Source organism: Amblyomma americanum, chromosome 1, assembly GCF_052857255.1.
Source record: "Amblyomma americanum isolate KBUSLIRL-KWMA chromosome 1, ASM5285725v1, whole genome shotgun sequence".
NCBI classification, from domain to species: domain Eukaryota; kingdom Metazoa; phylum Arthropoda; class Arachnida; order Ixodida; family Ixodidae; genus Amblyomma; species Amblyomma americanum.
This window is the reverse complement of record NC_135497.1, coordinates 357,843,736-357,867,737: the sequence shown is the minus strand read 5'-3', so window position 1 is coordinate 357,867,737 and position 24,002 is coordinate 357,843,736. Positions and strand designations below refer to the sequence as shown.

Genomic DNA, 24,002 nt, shown 5'->3' with positions numbered 1-24,002 from the left:
CTTCAGTTCTTTGTGGAGCTTTCCTCATCAGCCATGTGTGACCAAGGGTCTCAAAAGGTACCAAGCCACTTTGCTGCACCGCGTTCGCACGGATTCTGCTCGTACGGCGGCGTGGATGTATAAGACTGGCCTAGCGTTGTCACCATTGTGTTCAACGTGTGGTGTGTGTGGTGACATAGAACATTACCTCTTGTGCTGTACTTTGTACAACGCGGAACGGGCTGTGTTATTCGGATCCCTCAAGAAGGCAGGAGTTCCTCACAGTTCTCTTCAGGACATTGTTTTCCCGTGCGGGAGCCAGTCGAGTAGAAGGGATGTTTCTCACCTTCTTCTACTTTACCTGCAGGACACGGATTTGGCCTCCACATGGTGACCTCAGGAGTGTCTATTTGGGTTTTTTTTGTGGACAGTGTTTTTGTGATTTCTATTTAAGTGACGCTACGGTGGAGCAATTGCCGGCAGCAACTGCAAGGCTAATCCCACCGGTAGTTTACAACCACTCAACTCAACTCAACTCACCATGATGTCCCTGTCAGAAACTAAATTCGAGGGCGTACCCTGGGAGACTAATCATCAGTGTGCACAGATAATTCGCTCCATGCGCCATAGTATAGCATTACGGATACGCAGTACTTACTGCACTGCGGGTTGTAACTTGAGCACGCAGGAGTGTGACGCTAGCGTTAGCAAAAAGTCAGGGCAGCGATGTGACAGCTCGCATCGCCATTTAGGCCCTACCAGCGGATGAAAATATCGACGGAGCTTTGGTGGTGCGGTGATTGCTTTCGACCTCAGCAAGGAAGTGAGAGGTAGCTGCCCTGTTGGCGATTTCCGTGAAACGATTAAACATCGTCGAAAGTCTGAATCTCCTCAAGACTGGTGACCAAGTACGGCACTTGGTTACAAAGCATGCATCCCAATTACTGGAAGGAAACTGCGCGAAAACACGGGACTACAGAGAGAAAGAAAGAAAGAAGAAGGAAAGGAAGAAGGAAAGAAAGGAAGAAAGAGAGAAAAAAAGGAAGAAAGAGAGAAAGAGAAAAAGAAAGAACGAAAGAAAGAAAGCATGAAAGAAAGAAAGAGAGAAAGAGAGACAGAAAGAAATAAAGAACGAAAGAAAGAAAGAAAGAAGGAAAGAAGGAAAGAAAGAAAGAAAGAGAGAGAGAAAGAAATAAAGAACGAAAGAAAGAAAGAAGGAAAGAAAGAAAGAAAGAGAGAAAGAAGAAAGAAAGAAAAAAGAAAGAAAGAAAGAAAGAAAGAAAGGAAGGAAGAAAGGGAGAAAGGGAGAAAGGGAGAAAGAAAGAAGGAAAGAAAGAAAGGAAGGAAGAAAGAAAGAAAGAAAGAAAGGAAGGAAGAAAGAAAGAAGGAAAGAAAGGAAGAGAGAAAGAAAGGAAGAAAGAGAGAAAGAAAGAAATAAAGAACGAAAGAAAGAAAGAAAGAAGGAAAGAAAGAAGGAAAGAAAGAAAGAAGGAAAGAAAGAAAGGAAGAAAGAAAGAAAGAAAGAAAGGGAGAAAGGGAGAAAGGGAGAAAGAAAGAAAGAAAGAAGGAAAGAAAGAAAGAAGGAAAGAAAGAAAGGAAGAAAGAAAGGAAGAAAGAAAAGAAGAAGGAAAGAAAGGAAGAGAGAAAGAAAGGAAGAAAGAGAGAAAGAGAGAAAGAAAGAAATAAAGAACGAAAGAAATAAAGAAAGGGAGAAAGAGAGAAAGAAAGAAAGAAGGAAAGAAATAAAGGAAGAAAGAAAGAAAGGGAGAAAGGGAGAAAGAAAGAAAGAAGGAAAGAAAGAAAGAAGGAAAGAAAGAAAGGAAGGAAGAAAGAAAGAAAGAAAGAGAAAGAAAGAAAGAAAGAAAGAAAGGAAGAAAGAAAGAACGAAAGGAAGATAGAAAGAACACAGAGACAGCGCTGTCTGTTCCTGTGTCTCAATTATGTTTACTCATTTAGCGCTTTTTTGTTGAGTACACTGTCAGAGAAAATTGCGCCATTTTCTGTTTTTTTTTTTTTTGCAGTTGAGTGAATGGAGGAATAACTGGAAAAAAATTAACCCTATCTAAGCAAAGTACCGGCACACAGTAGAAGCTTTCACGAACAAGGGAGAAAAATACCATAGTTCGGGATACAAAAGAATAAAGGGAATCAGAGTTGTCTATAACGTAAGCTGAAGAGCGCTGGCCTTATCCAGGTAGTACATGCCCGCACAGATTCCGCTCGCAATGTGCACGTGAGGGATTTTAATAAAGGACGTGTGTCAATCAATTAATCCCGGCCACGACGCGGTAAGTTACTGCCTAACGTAACGAGGCGAGTATTACTGAAGCTGAACCTGTCAGGCTCCTAAAACCTTCAGCCAAAACGGCTTCGTTTATGTTTTATCCAATGCTGACGTGTACCGACAAGTAGCAGCATGCTGTGAGTTATCATCAAAGCCCACTGACCATACGGCGTTGCAGTTTGTTTGCTTTTTTTATCACTGTTCAGCCCCACTGAATTGAGACGGTGGATGCCGTTACAGCGGAGACACTGCAGTCTACACAAGAACAAGCATGCTATCGAAACACTGAAAAGCGCGTGTACTGGATTTATGTGCGTTATATACCGGGTGATTCAGCGAACACTTTCAAAAATTTTCAAAAGTAGGCTTTTTAGGGTAAAAATATGGCTTTTGAGACAGAGCATTACCAGGGCTGGGGGACAACAAAAAACCGGTGAATCATCTTAAGTAGTAAGATGGTTAACTAATTTTTAATAATTAGCTTTTAACTAGGAGAGCTAGGCACCTAGCTGCAATTATTTTTCTAGCCGGTCGTACGTAATAGCCATATCAGTTTTTAGAATTTTGAAAACGCGGTTACCCTCGCCGCTGTGGCTCGACAAAATTCGGCTTTTTCCACTAGTTACGTGCACTGGAGAGGTTGCTTTGCCTGCATGCTTTCAAAAGCACATGTATTCAGGCACGATACTGCCAAATTTTGTTGAGCCACAGCGGCGAGGGTAATCGCGTTTTCGGAATTCTAAAAACTGATATGGCTATTACTAAAGACGGCTAAAAATCTAATTGCAACTAGGCGCCTAACTGTACTAGTTAAAAAGTTAATAATTAATAATTAGCAAACAAGCTTACTGCTTAAGACAATTCACCGGTTTTCTCGTGTCCGTCAGCACTGGCCATACTATGCCGCAAAAGCCATATTTTAACCGCAAAAGCCCATTTTTGAAATTTTTTGAAAGTGTTCGCTGAAACACCCGGTAGAAGCACAGATGGTAGAAATCAGTTCTCCACCCTCCACTATGACGCTGCACGTATACTAGGTGTAGTTCAGTCAGGCTAGATGACTTCAACTTTTATGCATTTGGTCACTTCATTATTTTTAACTGTGCGCATACGCCAATAAACATGCGATAGGGTAATCGACGAAGTATGACGTCCGCAGGATTACGAAAAGTTATTTTGACATCCATAGATATGAGATATTCTCCTTCTCACCCCATCGTGTGCAGTGTTCAGGTACACCCGCGAGCAAAAATTACATGCTGAAAACAGTGCTGCCCGAACTGGTTTCCTAACGTCTTATTGTGGATCGAAGAATTCCTTTCTAAGCGCTCCCAGTTTGTTCTCGTTAATAGCCAGAGTTCCAACCCTCTTCCAGTAACATCAGGCGTACCCCAAGGTTCTGTACTTGCTCCCCTCCTATTCTTAATCTACATAAACGACTTACCCTCAAACCTGGTTTGCAATGTTCGTCTGTTTGCAGACGACTGCGTTATTTACCACACGATTTCCAACACCTTTGACCAATCACAGCTGCAAAACGACATTGACACAGTGCATGCCTGGTGCGATGACTGGCTAATGTCGCTTAATCCTAATAAATGTAAACTCGTATCTTTTCACCGCCGGCGTAACCCCCATATTTTCTCTTACTCCGTTGCTAACGTTCCACTAGAATCTGTATACTCATACAAGTACCTAGGTGTCACCTTGTGCCAGGATCTCTCCTGGCGCTCTCATGTAACGAACATCGTCGCATCAGCTAACCGGTCATTGGGTTTTTTGAAACGTCATCTACGGCATGCCCCTCAAAGTATTAAACTTCTCGCCTACCAATCACTCATTCGACCAAAACTAGAATACGCATCTGCTATCTGGAGCCCGCAACAAGCATATCTCATCAGTTCACTAGAATCTGTCCAAAATCGCGCCACGAGGTTCATTCATTCTGCCTATTCATACGACATCAGTGTATCGTCACTTAAACGACAATCAGGTTTATCAACTCTTGCCCATCGTCGTCGTATTGCTTCTCTTAGTCTGTTTCATAAGTTTTTTTACAGTTCCCTCGGACAACCACCCTACATCACACCGCCCGCTCGCATATCTCATCGCACCGGCCATCCACTGCAAGTGTCATGCCAACGCTCCCGCACCGTCACTTTTTCCGCATCCTTTTTTCTTCGCACTGCTAAAGACTGGAATGGCCTTCCCCACGACGTTGATGCCATCACCTGCCAATCAAGTTTTGTGAACAATTTAAATATGCATTTCATAAATATCATGTAAGCAACCATATTCAACCCATATTTGTACTCCCACCCCTTATGTAACACCCCCAAAGTGGGGTCTTTAAGGTAATAAAGTGAAGTGAAGTGAAGTGAAGAAGGCTGCCACAGGACACCGAGCTTTCCGTCTCGGACATATGCCCAGGGCACGTGAAGCCAGTGCGTGTACGTACATTGATTCGTTTCCCCACTGCAGGTGCCTTTCCGCCAGGCAACACACAAAACGCACTCAACCACGCTGTTTTTGTGGCAATAAAACTTGTTCGCAGGTGCTCTTTTTTTTTTTGTCGCACAACGCATCTTTCGGTCCCGTCTGTAGCACCGACGCAAAAATACAAAATACGACCGCCGACGCGATCGCTGACGAAAACTAAGGCGCAGCAGGGTCCAGTCAAAAGCCGAGTCTGCCGCGGGAGCAAACCTGCGCAGTTCGCTGGAATCCTATTTGTCTTGAACTAGAAGGCAAGTATGCAATTGTGCGCGCATTACAGCGCAAGCACAAACAAAGCTTAAACCAGGGGACCTTATGATTAACGGCATGCAGACTATGTCTGATGGCGTAGCGACACGAGTTGCGACGTTCAGCTGTACGGGGTACACAGTCACCGCAACCGGCGTCATGATTCACTAAAAAGTCTTACTGAATTTGCCTAAATCGCTCCGTAGCAGATCTAGGGCCACTTTCCAGTTATCCCCAGCCTACTTTGTGAGAGGTAGATGGAAGGAAGAAAGTCAGGAAGGTTAGTCAAATAGCAGTCCGGATTGCCACCGCTCACAGACTGAACGACCTTGCTGTTCCAATGAGATTTCCCTTCCGGGATGGAGCAAGTCGCCAAGTTCTGAAATGCTACCGGTAGCAATCAAATTGTGTCGACTGTCGCTGGAGACACGCGATTTCCGCGACTTTAACCGCTTGTGCCCTCGTTTCGCACACCGTGGCAAGCTGACCCGGCACCAGCCTGAGCTTGCGCATCCCGACAATCTCGTCAATTTTTCCCCGCACGCGAGCTAGCACGAAACTCGGCAGAGAACGAGATTCGGCTAGTATCAGTAAAGATGGCCTTTTACGAACATCGCTGAGACAGAGGAAGCCACGGGCGAGCGGACAAAAGCGAGTTCGCGAAATCCAGCGCAAGCTTCGCAACGGCGAGAGCGTCGGAGCCGAGAGATATCGGGGAACCCGGTGCTGCAGCCGCTGGGCTCGCGTGTATTGTATGCGGGCCGCGATAAAAAGGGAGCGGCCGTATCATCGGCACAGGGAGGGGGGACTGCCGCCGGTGCGTGGACGCGGTGGTCCTAAAAGTATCCCGGCTGCAAAGGGGGATCCTGAAAAGTGGCCCCCGGGGGTCACAGGGCCGGCCGAGGGGAAGGCCCGCAGGAGTGCCGCGGCGCCAGATACTATTGCTCTACTCGGCGGCAATCAATCACGGCCATAACAATGGCCGCCGCAGTCGTCGGCTGCACAATGGTGGGGTTAAGGTTCCGCCCGTCTCTCTATATTTTCGGGGCCGCCTCTGGGTTCTTTTAGCTGCCGCTACGCTTATTTGACTCGCCCCTTCTCGCTGCTTCTGTTTGCTTCTCGTCCGCAACTTTTATTTGTGGCGGCGCCACGTTATGGCCGAAAACGCCGCTTCAAAAGCGAGCAAAGGCGCCGCGGAAAGTAGAGACAAAAGGAAAAAAGCACATAAGCGGCGATGTGGTTTTATTTTTATTTTTTTTCCCCCTGAATGCCCCTAGCAACTCGCGAAAAAACTTTCGCCTGCGCTTCCTGATCTGCTTGGAACAAAGGTGAACGGGAAAGCGGCTCAGGCAAGCGCTGGGTATATGCCTGCAAGTCGGCTCGAAGAATGCTTGCTGAACGAGGTTCGAACTTGTCCCTTTCTCTGTTTTTTTTTCTTCTGAGTTTCCTTCTTCGCTCACCATTCGCTCATTTAATGAAAGACGGTGGTTGCTTAGCTCTTGGCGTACACATGGCTGCACTGACAGTCCCCTCTTCTGAGTTAAGCGAGTAGAGCGACACGAGAGTATACCTGCACAAGTTCGCTGCATTCCTGTTCACTGAGAACGGCTGCAAACGACACGCGGCGTGCTGCCGGGCAAGTTGCGTACATCGCTGCACTTAAACTGCGCTGTGAAGATGTGTCCGCGTCGTCCCGAACAACCCAGAGACCCGGTGCCTGTTTCACATCTCACACACAAAAGCTCATTCATCGCAGGACATGAAAGAGAGAACCGCGCAGGACACAAGAAGTGATAGCCTGCTCTGCCGTTGAATAAGTCTGCACGCTAACTTAGTTTACCTGGTACGGTGCATTCTTGTGTGCCGTAATGAAGCAACGCGAGGCTCGCTCAGGCATTTCAGACCGTCGCCGACGAGCGCGGGCAAGACAGCGCGGTGTCCGGGCGCGCCGAGGGAGCGCAAGATAACCATGAACCGGACGGCTTTTTCTCTCTGCGTTGAAAAAATCACAAAGGAGCGATCGATATTTAATCTTTCCGCTAGAAACAAAGAATGCGCGAGTAAAATATTTACCATGCAATTAAGCTAAGAGCATTAGAAGCGCTTAATCACGACATAAAAAAAACGTGATTTGCAAGCGTACTAGCGTACGCTTGCAAATCACAGTAACTCCTATTACTGGCTGCACTAGATACCAGGAATACCGCGAATGTCACCATTTTTATTTTCTTTTTTAAGCATAGGCGGTAGTAGCCGATGGTTTCACGCCTGCAGTATTGTGTGGCCTCTGAGCCAAACAAAACCGGTATTAAACTCCTTGGATGCACCATACCGGCGAATAGCAATACTTGGAAACAATGAGGCGGTGTTGGTATCTTGATGGTCAGCGCAGCCGCAATACACAGTTTTAAAATTTCACACTTAGAACTGTCATTACTAAAGAAAGTGCAAGTGATGGCGTATCTGTCGAAGTTTGCCGCCGGGCACTTTTTTTTTTCATGACATTGACGCGCTCGTTTCGTGGCTGTACCGCTCACCGAACCAAAAACCGCAAAAGCCGACCAAAAATCTTCGTAAACGTACCCTCGATCAAAGACAAAAACAAAAGGCGTGCACGTGGGCGGGCACTATGATGAAAATGACACTGGAGAGGCGCAAGGACGCCCCAACCGTACCTGACCTCATCACCAGCTTGGTTTCAGTGCAGGGATAAACAAACAGGCCTGACGGCAGCGATCGCAAGCCTAGAATTCGCTGACCCAGCGCGTCGTATTTCTTTGCCATTGCTTGATCAGCCTCTGCGGTTCCTTTGAAGGCAACCATTACTCACTGTTTTGCTTACACAGCATCGCCCTGAGAGTGTTCGCACACAGAACAAAGAGCTCGTAAAATGACGCAAAAGCACAATTAACAATTCGGAACGGCGTCACTTCGGTAGCGAGAGCGGCAGCTGCCTTTCACTGCAGCAGGAAAAGATGTGCGCTTCCCGAAGATAAGACTAAACCGAACGATGAGCCCGCAAGCAGAGAGATATTGAGTCAGCATTTCTTTTTTTCATTTTTGTTCGCGCACCCTTTCACTCAGAGCAGGCTGATAGAGTGAGAGAAATGCGCTCAGGAAATGGCCCATCATAATACTGAGGCAGTCCCTCTTTTACAATGCAAAGAAGTACGGGGGTCAGAAGAGCTACTACGGGGCTTATTTTTGAAGTCGGCGTTAAACATTGCTCAAGACTTGGAAGCGGGCTCGGCTGAAACCCTCGACTGCACTTCTGGATGCAAGAGTTGTTTCAGAAAAAGAACCCTGGGAAGTGGTCTCGTGAAGTGGCAGGAAGAATTCAAGTTTTATCTTTACCTTGAGATTTGGAATGTTAAGATGTGAAACAGTGTGCTCTATGAGAAAAATGGGAGTTGAATTGACAAATGAAATTTTTTCCTATGTTCACGAGACCCCTTATGACAGGAAAATATCATAATCGAAACAAAAAAGCACTGTCTCTAACATCGCGACGTCCTATCCCGGCAAGGACGCACGTGACGAACAGCCTTCTTCAGCGAAAATCGCCACAGCATATAACACCAAGGGCTCAACCGTCCCGATAAAAAAATTTTCTAATGAGATTCGTTTTGTATTATGCACGTGGTTTTTTACTTTTATTTTCTTGAGCCAGGGCTTACATTGTAGCCTTAGCAGTGGACTACTGCGCAATACTTGAAACTCACTGGCATCGAGCCTTTTTTTTCCACTCTCATTTGCGCCGAATGTATCTAAAAGGAAGAGTACAATAATATTCGCGATGCAGCTGTTTAAAACTATTACTGTTAGGCTCCTGAACTATTGAAGGACGTGTAGCCTGCCGTTAATAATACCTATATCAGTTTTTAGATTTCGAAAACGTGCTTACCCCCGGCACTGTGGCTCAACCAATTTTGGCTATTTTGACGAGTTGCGTGCACTGGAGAGGTTGCTTTGCCTGAAAGCTTCTCGAAAGTGCCTCTTTTCTTGAGCGATCTTGCCAAAATATGTTGGACCACACAGCCGAGGGTAACCACGTTTTGGAAATTCTAAAGACTGATATGGATATTATTTACGGTGAGCTACACGCCTCTCAATAATTAAGGAGCCTACCAGTAATAGTTAAAAAGTTAACGATTCAGTATCAGTTAAGCATCCTGCTAGTTAGTACATCCTAGTTATATTCGAATTTACTGCATCGCTGATAATACTATGCCGAAAGCAGCGGTCTTCTAACTGAAAAAGCCTCTCTTTAAAAATTGTGTAGTCTTAGATGAAACACCCTGCATACCAGACGATTCAGGGAAGCCCGTCACTAATTTTTAAAAACAAGCTCTTTGAGCTGTGAATACGACATCTGCGGCATAGCAATGCTAGTGTTGGCGGACATAAAAAAACAGGTGAACGAAGTTAACTAGTAAGCTGGCTAACTGATTTCTGATAATTCAATTTTTCTTCCAGTTAGGAGCCTGGGTGCAATTAGAGATTTGTAGCCAGCCGTTAGTAAGAGCCACTTGAGTTTTTAGAACTGCGAAAATGTGATTACTCTCGGAGCTGTGGCTAAACAAATTTCGGCCATCCCGCGCCAAAAGGCGCGAGCTTTCCAAAAGCCCACGCGCAAAGCAATGGCCCTAGAACACGTCACTCCATGGCACAAATGCCACGTGACCTTCTCTGTTCCGCCCGCAGCTCACTGTTCCAGCTTACATGAGAGAGAGAGAGAGAGTTCCAGCCCGCATTTTACTTTGCACGATGATTGCACTCATGTGTTCCTTTTGCCTACCCATTCAAGCTGATATATCACTGAAGTTATTTCGCTTGTCCTCCTCCCATTATCCTCAGACTCAACGAAGAACTCTCGTCACAGCAAATGAAGTCGCGAGAGTGTTCCCAAAGACAGCGTTCACCGCATTTCTTTGCTCCTTTCATTGAATTATCCCGCTTTCCGTCCCTTAGGGAAGGGTGCTTTCGAATGGCTTCCGAGTTGGGTGAAGTGTTAATAGCTGGACAGTTTAATCTGCAGCAGTGCTGACAAGACTCCTGGTAGCCGCATGGAGAGTTTGAAAAACATGGCCTTTCACGACCAAACCAGGCAACAAAGAACGACCACTGAATCATGTCTCCTACTGCGATTGCTAAAATTGGTAAACATTCGCTCATTACCTTGCAAAATCTTCTCAATAAAGCGAAATAGTAAGCGCTTCAGCGTAATTTTTCGGGAACGTTCTTAGGAATAAACATTGCAACCAGAGCGCGTAAGTGGCACGGAGAGACAACGAGCACAAGGCGCACAATCACTTTGTCGCAACTTCGTATGAGTGCATTTGCTTGCTTTAACCGAATGAATCAGAACAAAACGTAGGCGCAGTATTTCTGCTGGCTGTCGCAAATCGCAGCTGAAGTACCGTAAAGAGTGCCGCATCCTGCCCCAGAGAGGGACGGACTACTGGCATACGGTTGATATGTCGGTTTCCTCTCGTTTTAGCCGAAACCGAATAAAGGAAGAGGTATGCAAAAACTGTCCTTGCCAAAACTTCAACGGCGAGTTGTTTGCCCCCACACTTACGAATGAAGAAACCCAAAACCGATTCTGAAACCTCTGCCTCGTCGAGGTTATTTGTGTTCATTTTTTTCTGGCCGCTGAAAGAGCCGGGAGTCCACCAAAATAAGACTCCATTGAGAGCTTGAGCAGCGGCAGCTACATAGTACGGGAGGAAGACCCCACCCTCTCAGTCGCACGCATTTAAGTATGTATTTCGCGCATTAATCCTCGGCGGCAGCGGCAGCGTAGACTCGAGAAACGCGACCACAACGTCGACCGCTTCGACGACCGCCGGCACCGAACCGGGGACAGCCAGGGAGGGACGGGGCCCGAGCACGCGCCGCTCATCGCCGTCCGGCCGGTGCCGCCGGCGTTGCTTTCGCAAGCGCAGCCGTCGTCGTTCGTTCCAGCGACGCGGCCCGACCCGCGAGCACCGCCGACGCAGCGGCGGCCATAAACAACTGCGGGGCGAGTGAGTGCGTTTGGATGAGCTCCGTGAAGAATCGTGCCGCCGGGGCGACGGCAAATGTGCCGTCATCTGAGGCGCAGCTCAGCGCAGCGTGCTGCGCAGGAGCTGGCAACAAAGAGCGGAAGAAACTGAAAAGTAGGAGCGGAAAAAGGCGACAAGAAAGGATCGGGAAGGGAATCTGGCCGTTATTTGGACCGAAACAACCTTAAAGCACTCCTCGCCGAGGGCTGCCGACTGCGCAGGCGATGGGCCGAGTGCTCGAGCCCCGCAGCGCAGCGAGAGCCGAGTGCGTTGGCGCACACTTCGCTCAGCTTCCCTTCCCGCGACCCCTCACCCCGGCACACACCTCCGACTCGCGGCACTGCTCGTTTTCGTGGCCACTTGCCCCATTGTAGTCTCATTCCTTCTTTTTTTTTTTTTAAACTCTCTCGTTTTCAACCACCACTCTCATATCAACGTGTGTGTGAGGCACGGTGCTTTCTACTGTAGATGCCTCTCCGCGCTTGTTTCTCTCATTCAGAGCCGTACAAAGACAGAGAATTGACAAATGAAATGGCGCTGTTTTCAGAAGCAGTGAGACGCAGATGGCGAGGGCAATGATTTACGCGATTAAGAGAGAGAAACGTATACGACTGCGAAGCGCTGCCAGTCGTGCCTCTTTATAGGCCCTGAGTTGGCCCTTTCCTCCCCATGTTCCCCTCTGCCCATTTTTTTTATTGCATTGCTACAAATGTTGGAGACGTTTGTTTCCTTGCACCGGACATTTATGTTTCCACTTGAAAGAAAGCGAGGCAAGAAATTGGGTGAGGCCTTCAGCCTGACTTCCGATAGAGCTCGGTTTAGTGGTCCGGACAGACATTGGATTCCACGTTCTGATGGCCCAAGAAGTAGCGTTAGCGGCGCTTCAGAGAATTATAAAATGGGTGCAAGCAACTTCGCAGAACGTGGTGGTTGCTCGGACGTGTGGAAATAGTGTTGCGCTTTTAAAGCAGCATTTTCTTGTGGTGCGGTGCCGCGTCAGCTGTGGCTCTTCACCGCTGAATACGCTGTGAAACGAGAGCTCGGTACGTCGTCTCGGTGGCTGTTCAAGGTGCCGGCGAAAACGCACATGCTTCAAACTGCCACTGCACGTGTAAGGATCCCAGGAATTTGAAATGAATTCCTTGTTCATTAGTGCGGTTTGCCCTGTGTCGCGTAGCGAGCTTCGCAGGTTTCGTGCGCCAGTTTTCCAACAAGCTGAATGTGTTCTTCTCCCCGCGGTGCGACTGTTGCTGTCTTTGTGCTCGCTGCTGTGCGGGGAGCCATTAGAGGGGCTCACACCCCGACATTTGGCAGAGCCGTTTTCTCTCTGGCTTTTTGTAAGCAGGCGTTGTGTGGCCCCCTCTCCGGCTTTGTTCGAATGTTTAGTTAGAGTAAAACGCACTGAGATGCACGGTTAGCTGCCTGCAGGGGGACAATGTCTTCCAAGGCCGTGTCCGAGACACCAGAGCGGGCGTGCGGACCCCCCGTGTTTTCCAGGAGAGTCGCGCGAAGTGATTGCTTCGGGCAGCACACTGCCCGGCGGACCAGATGCGCCGGAGACGAGCCGCGAGGGCTGAGAGCGCGGACGGCGGGTCGCGTGGTGCACCGACTGGGAGGTTTGCGTTCCCTGTGTTTCAGTTGTCGTTTTGTGTGTTTTTATCTGCGTGCCACGCGGAAATGCCAGCGTCTTCGTGGAATTTACGCGGTGCTCTCGAGTAAACAACCTCGTGGGCACCGGCGTGCTATTGGCTGCTTTCGTTTTAAATAAATCGTTCTCATTGGCTTCGACAACAGCATTTCCGATTGGTTACTAAAAGTGTCCCCAGGATCCTGGGCAAACGTATTTAAGAGGGGGTTTTAGCGCGAAGAAGAGAGAGGAACGGCTGCGGTCCTGCTGCTCGGGACCTCTGCTCGGAAGATGTTGCGCGCCCCTTGGTATGACTGACTGCGTTATTACTTACTCTTAGACCTTTTGTATCAGTTTGTTTAGTTTAAATGATGTTTTGGACCCATTTTAAATAAATCAAGTTAATTCATGCTGCCCATCGACACCTGCTGGTCAACTTCTTCGAGGCGGCGGAGCCACCGTTCCGTCCCGACGTACGCTTCGTTACACCTGTATGGCACGTGTAATTTAGGCTCATAAAAGTACGTTATAAAAAATCATGCTTATCCACTCTCCTATAGAGACTGGAAAGACAGACGGCTTGGCTCACTATGAACAAACGGCCATTTCGCATCAATTACTCACCACACCCTGTGCTTTACCTACCCGCCGCCTTGGCACAGAGCTTGAGATATTCGATTGCTTACCCACGGTCGCGGGATCGAATCCTTTCCGTGACGGTTGCATTTCAAGAGGGGCAAACTGAAAACATGTTCCTGAACTGTGCGGTGTCAGAGCACGTTAAGTGACCCCAGTTGTCGGAAAATAATCCGCAGTTCTTCACTACGGCGTCTCATAGCCCATGTGCACCCTCGGGACGTCATGCTGCGCGAACCATAGCAAAACACCGTCGCTATTCCGATTTACTTACAGGTAAACCATTCAAAGTTTAGTTTTGGGAAACAATTCTAGATCCCGCCTGGAACACGCCTGAACACTCCAGGACACCTATAGTCGGATAAAACTCAAGAACGCAGCGGCTTTTCCTTGTCAAAGGAACCCTTCCAGCCAATGGCGTCGGCTGATTCTCATGGCCCTACTAGTGTGACAAGGCAGGGAGCGGTGCCACAATGGAGAGAGGGTCTACCTCCGGCCGTAGAGGGAAGCCATTGTCCCCTTTCGTCTACCACTGCCTACTTTGTCACACTAGCAGCCTCATGAGAATCGGCCGGCGCCATTGGCTGGAAGGGCGTCCTTTGACGGGAAAAAGTCGCTTCGTTCTTCAGTTGTATCTGACTATAGTGTGGGAAATAGTCGCCCATAAAAGGCCACAGACCAGAAAGATATGCAGCATGTTAACTTTTGATTCATAAGTCTCGAGAACAACAAGTGTACGATGTCGACGCAGTTGCATTAGACTGCAAGGTACGCTAGGTTGCAAGGCTTGTTCGGTTCCTCAATCAAAAATAAAAAGGGGCATTAGAGTTCTCAGCTTCATACCCACGGAGCAACCAAGTTTAAAGCTTTGAAGAGTTTGTGTGTTCCCAGCTCTCTTCAATTTTTTTTATCCGATAACCATGTGTTACAGAGCTGGGCCTAATCCGGAATAATTACCATTCCAGAACAAGCCCGTGTTATCCAACTCCGAGTTTCGTCTAAAAGAACGTCTAAAAACACATAAAGAACAATTATGCGAAACAAGGTACTCATTACCCTTTCTGCTCAAGTTCACCTCTTGATTTCAGATGTAGTCTCGTGCACTCATGTTTCCTCGGTTATCCCGGCTGACAGTTTTTCTGTCTTATAACGTTGCTCCTATAATTTTGCTTTCCATAACTTATTGCGCTGTTCTCACAGGTCAGTAATAGGTCGACACAAATGTCTTATACTATCGTCTTGGGGGATTTTGGCTAACCGCCCTGCTCATAACGACGTTGTGCCTGCCAAATGCACCCCATTCCATTTTAATTCTTCTGGTTATTTTCCTCTTAGTTCAGGTCTTTGTCGGAGATAGATGTACTTCCTTACTACTTCCAATAGCTCACTATCACAAATAGCTGCTGCCTCCTCAGAGCGGGGAACATTAATTACTTTTCTTCAGATTAATTTTGATGCCTAGCCTTGCAGTTTGTCGGCTTAGGTCCTCAAGCATGCGCCGCAATTCATCCCCAGTGTACGACGCCACTGGAGAGGGTGACGCCATCAAGAAACTGGAGGTCGCTGAGGTGCTCTGTATAAACTCTTATACCCAACTCTTGCCAGAACAACCCTCTGGGTCCCTCTAGTGAGCATGCAATGGATAAGAGCGGAGAGATTGCGTCGCATTGTCCGACCCCCTTTTATCGGTGTTATTCTTTATTCAGAGGCGCTCTAATCACAGGATGAATGACCTGGCAGGTCACTTCCCTTCACCTCGAGATTTCGGTCGACACCAAAGCGCTGTTCGGAAATTGTCTGCGTGCTTTTTCTAAGAAAGTCGCCGCAGCGTTCTTGAAGCAAGGTCTAGTGAGCCCGCAACCAAGCTCACGAATACAGTAACAAGGAATATCCTGTTGGCTGGCACCTTTCCGGCTTGCGTGGTCGTCCCGAAAACGGCAATGGTAACTGCCGGAGAGCCATGTGCGATGGCCACATCTGCATTCCAACGGCTTCTTTACCTCGGGGCTGAGCTCACTGACGTTTTGAGTGAAGCCTCTCGCTGGAGCTGTCCCCTCAAACGCTGCAAAATAACAAAAAAGAAAGGTCTGTTTGCTCGCAGATTGTGCTCTGAACTCGTTATTTATTTATCCTTTTGACAAAGATTCAGTCGCTGAACGCGTGTCCGTTACAAAAGCTCAACGGTTTCCTTATGCCGAAGGGACTTTTACCTTGGAGCAACAACAAGACAGCCAGCGGAAATGACAGTATATTAGTTTCCTAACTGCCCTCGCCACTCAAAACAGGACCCGTCATCGTAACACTTCCAGGGGCATTGCGCCAAGCTAAGACAAGGAAAAACACTCCTTGTTGAGCTGCGCTAACCAGCATAGATTCAAAAGGAAACGAAGGGCAAACAAGTTTTAACACCCCGAACTGGGCATTAAACAAAGCTCCGCCATGTTTTCGAGGGGCAAGAAAAACAAAAAACGACGGAAGGGGTGAGGGCGGGGGGGGGGGGGGGAGACAGGGTGGAGGCTGGCGTGGTTGGAAGGCAAAAAATAACCATCCACACACCTAACAGCGGCTATATTTATCAAGAAGCCCTTTGACGAGCTTCATTAGTGCTTCGGTGATCAAAGAAACGTTTTGTACTTTGAATGCGCGCGCACGAAAACAAATCCCGCGGAGCATTGTGAAGAGAGGGAGCGCCTGGTGCGCTCCTCGCGGCCTCGCTGGCAGCAGCGGCAACCCACGGCTGCTGCGCGTCTCTCTCGCAGCGTGGCAGGGCGTAAACATTTCGTCTTGTTTGCGGGTGACGATGGGCGAGAGCAGGAAGCTTGCCGCACTCCTGTAGGGCGGGTGGGGCGCACTCTGTTTAGTCTCACGAGTTTTGAAGCCCCCCCGAAGCCATGTGAAGACACTACGCAGGCCGGGTGGCTTGCCGGTCGGCGGGGAAAGGTGCAAAGCAAAGGGCACGCGCGCAGAGCACCGCCAAAGGCGCACACACGGCCGCTGGGAAGAAGAAAATAGAAAAAGAAATTGAAAATGGTGGTAAGTACTAACAGACGCGCTGCAGTATAGTGTACGGCTTCGAGCTCGGTGATTTCGTTTTCCCCCTTTTTTCTTTGTTTGTTTTTCTTGTTACGTTTGCAGCGCGTGATTTGCAGGAAGGAAGTTTGGAGATTAAAACTACAGGCCTCTATTGAGGCCTGTCCTGCCAGTGCTCCCCGGCAGCGGACTTGTTGAGTCAAGGAGCGAGTATTTAGTAGCCTCTGAATCGGGCCAGCCATGACAGATCAGGCCATTGGCATCACTGGAAGAGGATGCGCGTGGCTTTTATTTCTGATTTCAAACTACTTTTAAAATCATGTCGCAGTAACGAAAAAAAATTCAAGTAGCAAGCGCAGAAGACCGTTGCAACTGATTTCTTTTAGCGAGAGGCGCGCTCTTTTTCTTCTTTTTTTGTTTGCAAAATTGGCTGTGATAGAACGGTTTCTAAAGTTTACGACTAATTAAACTGGCCGCATGAAGTACGAAGAAGCACGATTTCCTGAAACGCGCTTTTTGTTCCCGCGCTCGTAAAAGACGCCTGTTCCCATAATGCCGGCATACGAGTGGGTGTCGGTGTTCCTTATTTGGTTCCCCTATGTTTCGAACTTACAGAAGAAAAAAAAATCAATATCAGCTTCTGTGCTGATATTGCTCACCACCCACGGTGTGGATAAGGTATTCCCTCTGTCGATTTCACTTTTGCAGACGCCTGTGCGTCAGGCGGCTTTTTAATATGCGGTCTAAAAGCAGCGACAGAAGGAGCCGTCTGGCGCAGGACTGGTGCGTTTACAGTAATATCAAATGGCTGTGTAAGGAAAAAAAACAAAAACTGAAGAAAACTGACGAAGGAAGTGCTCTCCGAACCGCTTCTCGCAGTATTCAGCGTTGTAACCTAGACCACTGTAAATGCTAAGGCACCTAGGTGATGCGCGTCCTGGGAAGACCCTTGCGCCGTTTTCTTTTCTATTTTTCGATGAGTTGTAATGAATTATTGAAAAAAGAATTTAAATGATTCACGTTTTCTTACAAATTTTTCGTGATTCGTGAAACTTCTGCGCAAACAGCGTCGATCATTAAGCCGTAAGAACCTTAATAATAACGGTTGCCTGCTTTGCGGCGTGCGTTACTGAATCTCGAGGAAACGCGAATTTCAGACGGTGGCAGGGCTACGAAACTAACTGCAATCCTACGATTAGTTTCCTAAATTGTTCGAGATGGTTAACAGACATTCGTAAAGATGAGTACGAATGCCTTTTTCGTAATTACGTCGTGTACAATTCATTATAAACGCACTGAAGCGTCAAGTGCTTACCGAAAAACACGAATAAAAAGGTTGCGCAAAAGGAGGACCACTGTGGTCGTCCTCCTGTGGTCGACCTTTTTGTGCTTCCTTTTTATTCAAATATGAGTCACCAACTAGCCCAGGAACAAGTTTTATCGAAAACCACTGGGCACTATTTCTTGCCTTATTGGCGGGTACAGGGTATTTACGGCTCTAAATAATGTCTCACATTTTACAGCTCTTCCTGAATTAATATGACGTTTTTAAAACTCAATCTGACTGTTTTGCGGCAATGATAAATGGCTGTGTAGTTTCGGAGCGATTCTGTGGCATTTAATTTTTGATGGTGCCTAATACCCACATATGGAGTGACGGGGGGGGGGGGGGGGGGGGCAAGCATTCCGTTGCAACCATCCTGGAAATGATGCTTCAGCGGAACGACGTGCTTTTAACACGAACTTAATGCATTTTTAAACTGGCGGAATGTCATTCCCAGTGCGACGCCAGTCTTGCAGCTATTGAAAAGATATATCATCATTTACATTGTGATACCAGAACGGAACGTGTGCCTCACCCTGGGAGTCTACGATGGCCTGCACATGCTATTTTCATGACGGTACTTGCTGAACGGATCCTTCGAGCGAGGTGGAAACCTACCGGCTAGAGCGAAGGCTTTGGTGCGCTGTAGGCCCAAGCTACACCCGCATCGTCCATATCGGCATCAAGAACGGACGAAAGGGGATTCTCTGAAACGTCTTGATTTCTCGAAGTGTTACTTCGGTCCTCCCGACAATGAGCTAGATTTCTTGCATAACGGTGGAAGAGGTTTAGTTTCATTAAAAGGTGTGCGTAAACCTGCAAACTCCACTTGCTTTCACAAGGCAAGTGAAATTATATGTATACAGCCAGCGTCTGATGCGTTACCTCTAGGCTCCATGTTGTTGGCCTTTACGTCACTGAAGCGAGCGCTGTAGGCTATGTGTGTCCCAGATTTATTTTTTTCTAAATCTCTACCGCAATTTGTGTTAGAGTAGCTACCAAGTACACTTGTATAAACGAAGTTCCAGATCTGCGGGGTCTCGCCACCCGGGTGGTCCCAAGTTCGGAGATCACAAGAGAGAGAGAGAGAGAGAGAGAGAGAGAGAGTGTGTGTGTGTGTGTGTGTGTGTGTGTGTGTGTGTGTGTGTGTGTGTGTGTGTGTGTGTGTGTGTGTGTGTGTGTGTGTGTGTGTGTGTGTGTGTGTGTGTGTGTGTGTGTGTGTGTGTGTGTGTGTGTGTGTGTGTGTGTGTGTGTGTGTGTGTGTGTGTGTGTGTGTGTGTGTGTGTGTGTGTGTGTGTGTGTGTGTGTGTGTGTGTGTGTGTGTGTGTGTGTGTGTGTGTGTGTGTGTGTGTGTGTGTGTGTGCGTGCGTGTGTGTGTGTGTGTGTGTGTGTGTGTGTGTGTGTGTGTGTGTGTGTGTGTGTGTGTGTGTGTGTGTGTGTGTGTGTGTGTGTGTGTGTGTGTGTGTGTGTGTGTGTGTGTGTGTGTGTGTGTGTGTGTGTGTGTGTGTGTGTGTGTGTGTGTGTGTGTGTGTGTGTGAGAGAGAGAGAGAGAGAGAGGTCTCTTTTAGTGAGGAAACAAATTTTTGTTAGCGCACAAAAAACCGCTGTGCGTTTGGAGGGGGTGGTTTAGGGAGACGTTCTACAAATGAACCTTCTAAGCCAATGGTCTCGGAGATCCCACAAACTTGCCTCTAAGTTCATTCGACCTGTTTCGACTGCGTTTCTCTTATACGAGGCCCTCGTCGTTCAAGTCTCGCAGATCTTAAAGAACCCAGTCAGCATGCGCCTCATTACACCCCGCGGTACATGCTTCTTTGCGAGTATTCGATTTGTCGTCCCTTTTGCGTCGTCATGAACGGATGCCACATTGAGCATATTTCTCTTAAATCCCTTTACGGCTACCGATTAACAACAGGAAAAAAATAATGCTTACGAGACCGCGCTGCCATTATTTTCGATGAGATTTCTTAGATGAGGGTTAATTGTTTTAGAGTAGCGGTGAGTGGTTCTTCGTATTGAGTGCGTTTCTTTCTTACCCCCTTGCCCTTACATACAACTCGTGCCGATGAATTCTGTTTAATCGCTTCGTATCGTTTGGTGTTTTGTAAAGACATGGGCAGCGTTTGCAATTATGCTTGGGCAAAATTAGTCCTCTTCTCAGGGGCCAATGTATGACACAGAATCTTCAAAGGTCTAAGGTATTTAAACAGCATTAATACACATGGAGTATGGTCTCGTACAACACTAGTCAGGAAAGTGGTATCCTACTTGAGAGTGTTATGTGAGCAAGCCTGTACTTAAGCGACGCTGTGCTCAGGATGCAGGATTATCAGAAGAAAAAAAATATACAGGAGTGCACCGCACCGCGTCCCCAGGCAGTCCCCTTATGACCATGGCACCTTCGTGCTCGAGCGCTAGCTTAATGACTCGCGGCGTGGAAATTGAGCCAACGTTCATCGCACCACTACGTTTTACAAGTACTGAGCTTTCGGGAATGCGAAGAAACCTGCTACCAGGACAAGAATTGGGCCGAAGAGGAGGCGTCCGCATCCTCGAGAGACGAACCGTGTAAACAACGTCACAGTTTAGCTGTCCCATGGCATTCTAAGGCGATAGCGTCAAAGCCCTCCTTACTTATAAAATCCGGCGTCGGCGTTGTGAGCGAAAAATCAAGAGCACGACTCTGGCAGGTGGTGCCCACAGAGAGACCTAGGAGGAAGGTGGGCCACCTAGGTCATGTGACCTTGCGGCGTCATCACAACCTGCCCACCGGATTGTGAGCAAACTGCCCACCGTTGTCGACAGGTGCCAGTTAAAGTAATGATTGGTAGCTCGGGATGAGCAACCTGGCCCGCACAAGGCCCACCGCTGGGAGCACCTGCCATCGCAGGGCAGTGACGCATCGCTTAAAAGCTGCACCACTGCACTGGGAGGGGCATGAGGACTACCAAGGAAAGTAGAGAATGACCTTCTCCATATATGGGAATTAACCCATTAAGCTAACGCGTCATACCTTAAGGCGAGGCTTAAGTGTCCCCTCCAATTTATTTGCAATTTTTCACACCCGGCAACATCAACGTTCCTACTCGCTTAAAACCTCACCTACGATGAGCTCATCAGCAACCAAACTTGTGGTTGTCATTGCCTGGATAATAACAGTAATTATAACCCTAACTATTGGATATTGAATAATTTCTCGAACGACGGGCCTGCCACGGCGAGTTCGAAATGTTTGCCGCTGAAGAAAATGTGGTACGCGTATCGGAACAACTTGGCCTCGACATTCGCGCTGTCGGCAGTCGCTGGCAGCCTCCACAGAAACACCTGATGTAAGTGCGCTCTCCCAACAAGCTGTATCATGGCGGCTTACATGAATCTGACACTAAACCCAAGAAATCTACCGAGAGTAATTGTGAGCCGTGCTAATATTACTCGTCAATCTGAGCGTACTATTACATCATATATTCGTTCTTAACGACTTTATGAAGGTAGATGTATGCTATGTTTGTGTGATAAGAGAATAAGATATTTCACTTCGTCAAAGGCGCCGTCACTAATGCTGCTGAGCGCACGCTAGAGTGGCTGATGTTCTTTGAGTGGCGAAAAAAGAGCGTCGCCGCCACGGTGGCCGGCGTGTACGATCTCCATCTGGGACAGCATCGCCGGCGTGGGCGTACTGTGAAACTGACTGCGTACACAGCACCCGTGAGCTATTCTTCTCGATGGATTGGCTTAACTAACGGAAATTTCGAAACATGCACACGATATTTTATACACTGCAAGCAGTATGAACTATTTAACGAAACATTTTTTTTCATGTGCGACCATTAGAGCCTTACATCAGAGCAACCAGACCACCGAGTTCCCATGGTTGTAGTCCAGAGATCTCTTGAGACGGACCAAAGGAATCAAACGCTTTATCTGGAGACGGTGCAAACGTTTAGGTTCAAACTTTTCTTCACGCTATTTACGGCTTGCCAGAAAACATACTACTTGCAAACCGAATGGAAAAAATATGGTAGGAGAGGGGGAGGGCGCAGATTAACATCATCTTTCGCATGGAAAGCGCCTTTCTTAAGACAGACACGTGAGCGTGATGATATTATAAGTAGTTTGGCGTCGAGGATGTTACGGTTTAGTCACTTTTCTCCGCCACTAGCTGTCATCGAGAACCCAAAACAGCTCAGAATTTATTATCAGCTTTTCCTTGCCTTTGTTGTACGTTGATATTTAGTGCTTAGATAAGATGGTGAACGATTTCTATTCCCCGTAAAGAAGTCTGTCTGTCTTTCTGTTGTTGCCAGGAAGAAAGAAAAGGAAAGTGCACAGGCCTGCTCACTGGCTCAAGCCGAGCCACAATCGCTACCCCGTGCAGATAGTAGGAGAGTTGAAAGATGGGATAGAAAGACAGGATAGTAAAGGCACGCTAAAGACAAGGCCGATCCCGGAGGTAGTGCAATACTGGGCCAACCGGTGGCGGAAGTGAAGCTTACTTCAAACTATCCGCCACATTTCCAAAAATAAGTCCAATTGGACCCGTCTACGGGGTTCGGACATCCGTCAAAAAGAAAACATGATGTCAAGTGCTCAAGATGAAATGTCCATGAGGCATACATTCCACTGTGTGTATAGCCTATCTCAATCGACAGTTGGAGACTGCCCGCAAGAGCAATCGTTCGGTACTCAACGACGGCGGCAGGGCACAGCAACCTGTAATTGATATGAACAAAGGGAAGGGAATGCAGTGTTTCCATTCGCTAATTTAGCTCTCAATTTTGCATACTTCTACGTGCCTCTAGCGTATACCCTTAACGGGGCAGAATGAACACTGGACTGCCTCCTATGGCCGAGAAGAAAGGACGGAGAATTCCACAGAGGAAGTTTCGGAAGTAGGCATTCTCCTTGGGTCTCCTGTGCAGCCTTACGAAAGCAAAGAGATGCGTACGACGGCAGTCCCCAAGCTGTAAAATCCCTCCCCATCGTGGGCCGTGAATGAGACGAAAGCCCTCGAGCTTGCGTCATAACGTCTCCATTTGACGACGCCCGCCCACAGCAGCTGTCGGGGTTTCGAGGAATGAAACTGGAAGTGTGCTCGGCCAGTGGCTGACATGCCGCGACGACAGCACAGCACGTTGGCGATGTCGGCGCATGTGAGGCCCCAATCAATGGGCGTGCACGTGGTGGGCCAGCAGATTTGGTCGCGCGGAAGGTCAAGGGGCCCACCGGGTCGGGAGCGGGAGGGCCCGCGTGGGGGGGGGGGGGGGGGGGGGGGGGGTGAAGCGGCTGCGGAGGAGGAGGGCGGCCTGCAGTGCGCCGGCGCGAGGCGCTGCGCGCGGCAGCGTCGTCGCACCGCGGCGCTGGGGCCAGAGCCGCCTGGGTCAGCCGCGAGCGCAGCGTGCTCTCCGGGGACGAGGAAGACGACGTTCTGCTGCACGCGAGGGACCGAGGAGCCGCGCAGGGAGCCCGGGAGGAAGCCACGACGGCGGCCGACCGAGGCCCTCGCCGTGGGAAGCGACCGGAGGGGCCATGGATAGCGGCGGCGGCGGCTACCCCGTCGAGCCGGCCCAGCAGCTGCAGGTGCCGAGCGCCGTGGCGCCAGCCGCCACCGTGCCACCACCGGTGGTGGTGCCGCCACCACCCGTGGTGGTGGTGTCGGCGGCCAGCGGGAAGCCGCCGGCGCCCGCGCCACCCATCTTAGTGGCGCCCGCACCGCCGCCGCCCGTGGTGCCCATCCACCACCCGGCCATGGGACCGCACCTGGTGCAGGACCAGGCGCGCTACTCGAACCCGCCGGGACACCGCTGGATGTCGCAGACCACCTCGGCCGGTGAGCGCCACACCGCGTCACACGTGGGCACGCTTTCGGTTTCGCCACGCGCGCGCCGCCCGCGCAGGTCTCGGCTGGCGTGCACCGGCTCTGTTGGCTACAGAAAGAGCGCGCTCGGCTCCGGTGGCCCGCCTGGAGCACCGACTCCCGCGCAAAACTCCCCTCGGCAGCACCAGCAAGCCACTGTTTTCCACCGCTTGTCAGCCGTCACTTTGTTCTTTCCTTGTCCGTACCCTGATATCATCAGTTCATGCTGATATCAAGGTAGGTGGCGAAGAAAGCCCTTCGTAAGCCCTTCGTAAGATACTATGTCTACCTGTTTTAAGTCACATGGCTCTGCACAAGGAATTACGGTGCGGTGTTAAAAGCAATCCTAATAAGGTAAAAGAGCGAAAAAATTCAAACCTTTATAATTATTTCACTGTCCGATACAGCGGTATGTTTAAACATGGCTTCTATAAACAAGCGTTAAATATGCAGGTAAGCGTGAATGCCAGGAAACC

At 48.7% G+C, this 24,002-nt stretch overlaps 1 protein-coding gene across 4 annotated transcripts in view; it reads left to right on the top strand.

Annotated features, from left to right (window-relative positions):
• LOC144115601 (band 7 protein AGAP004871-like) overlaps nucleotides 1–24,002 on the top strand; it is a 668,261-nt gene that overhangs the window by 475,416 nt on the left and 168,843 nt on the right. The window contains exon 1 of one of the 4 annotated variants that reach the window (XM_077650020.1): nucleotides 23,043–23,499. The exons of 2 other annotated variants lie outside the window; for them this stretch is intronic. In XM_077650020.1, the coding sequence (XP_077506146.1) occupies nucleotides 23,199–23,499 (301 nt within the window). In that variant the 5' untranslated portion in view covers nucleotides 23,043–23,198. Of the gene's footprint in view, nucleotides 1–23,042; nucleotides 23,500–24,002 lie in introns of those variants that run through there. One more of the 4 variants, XM_077650022.1, reaches the window with a different exon arrangement.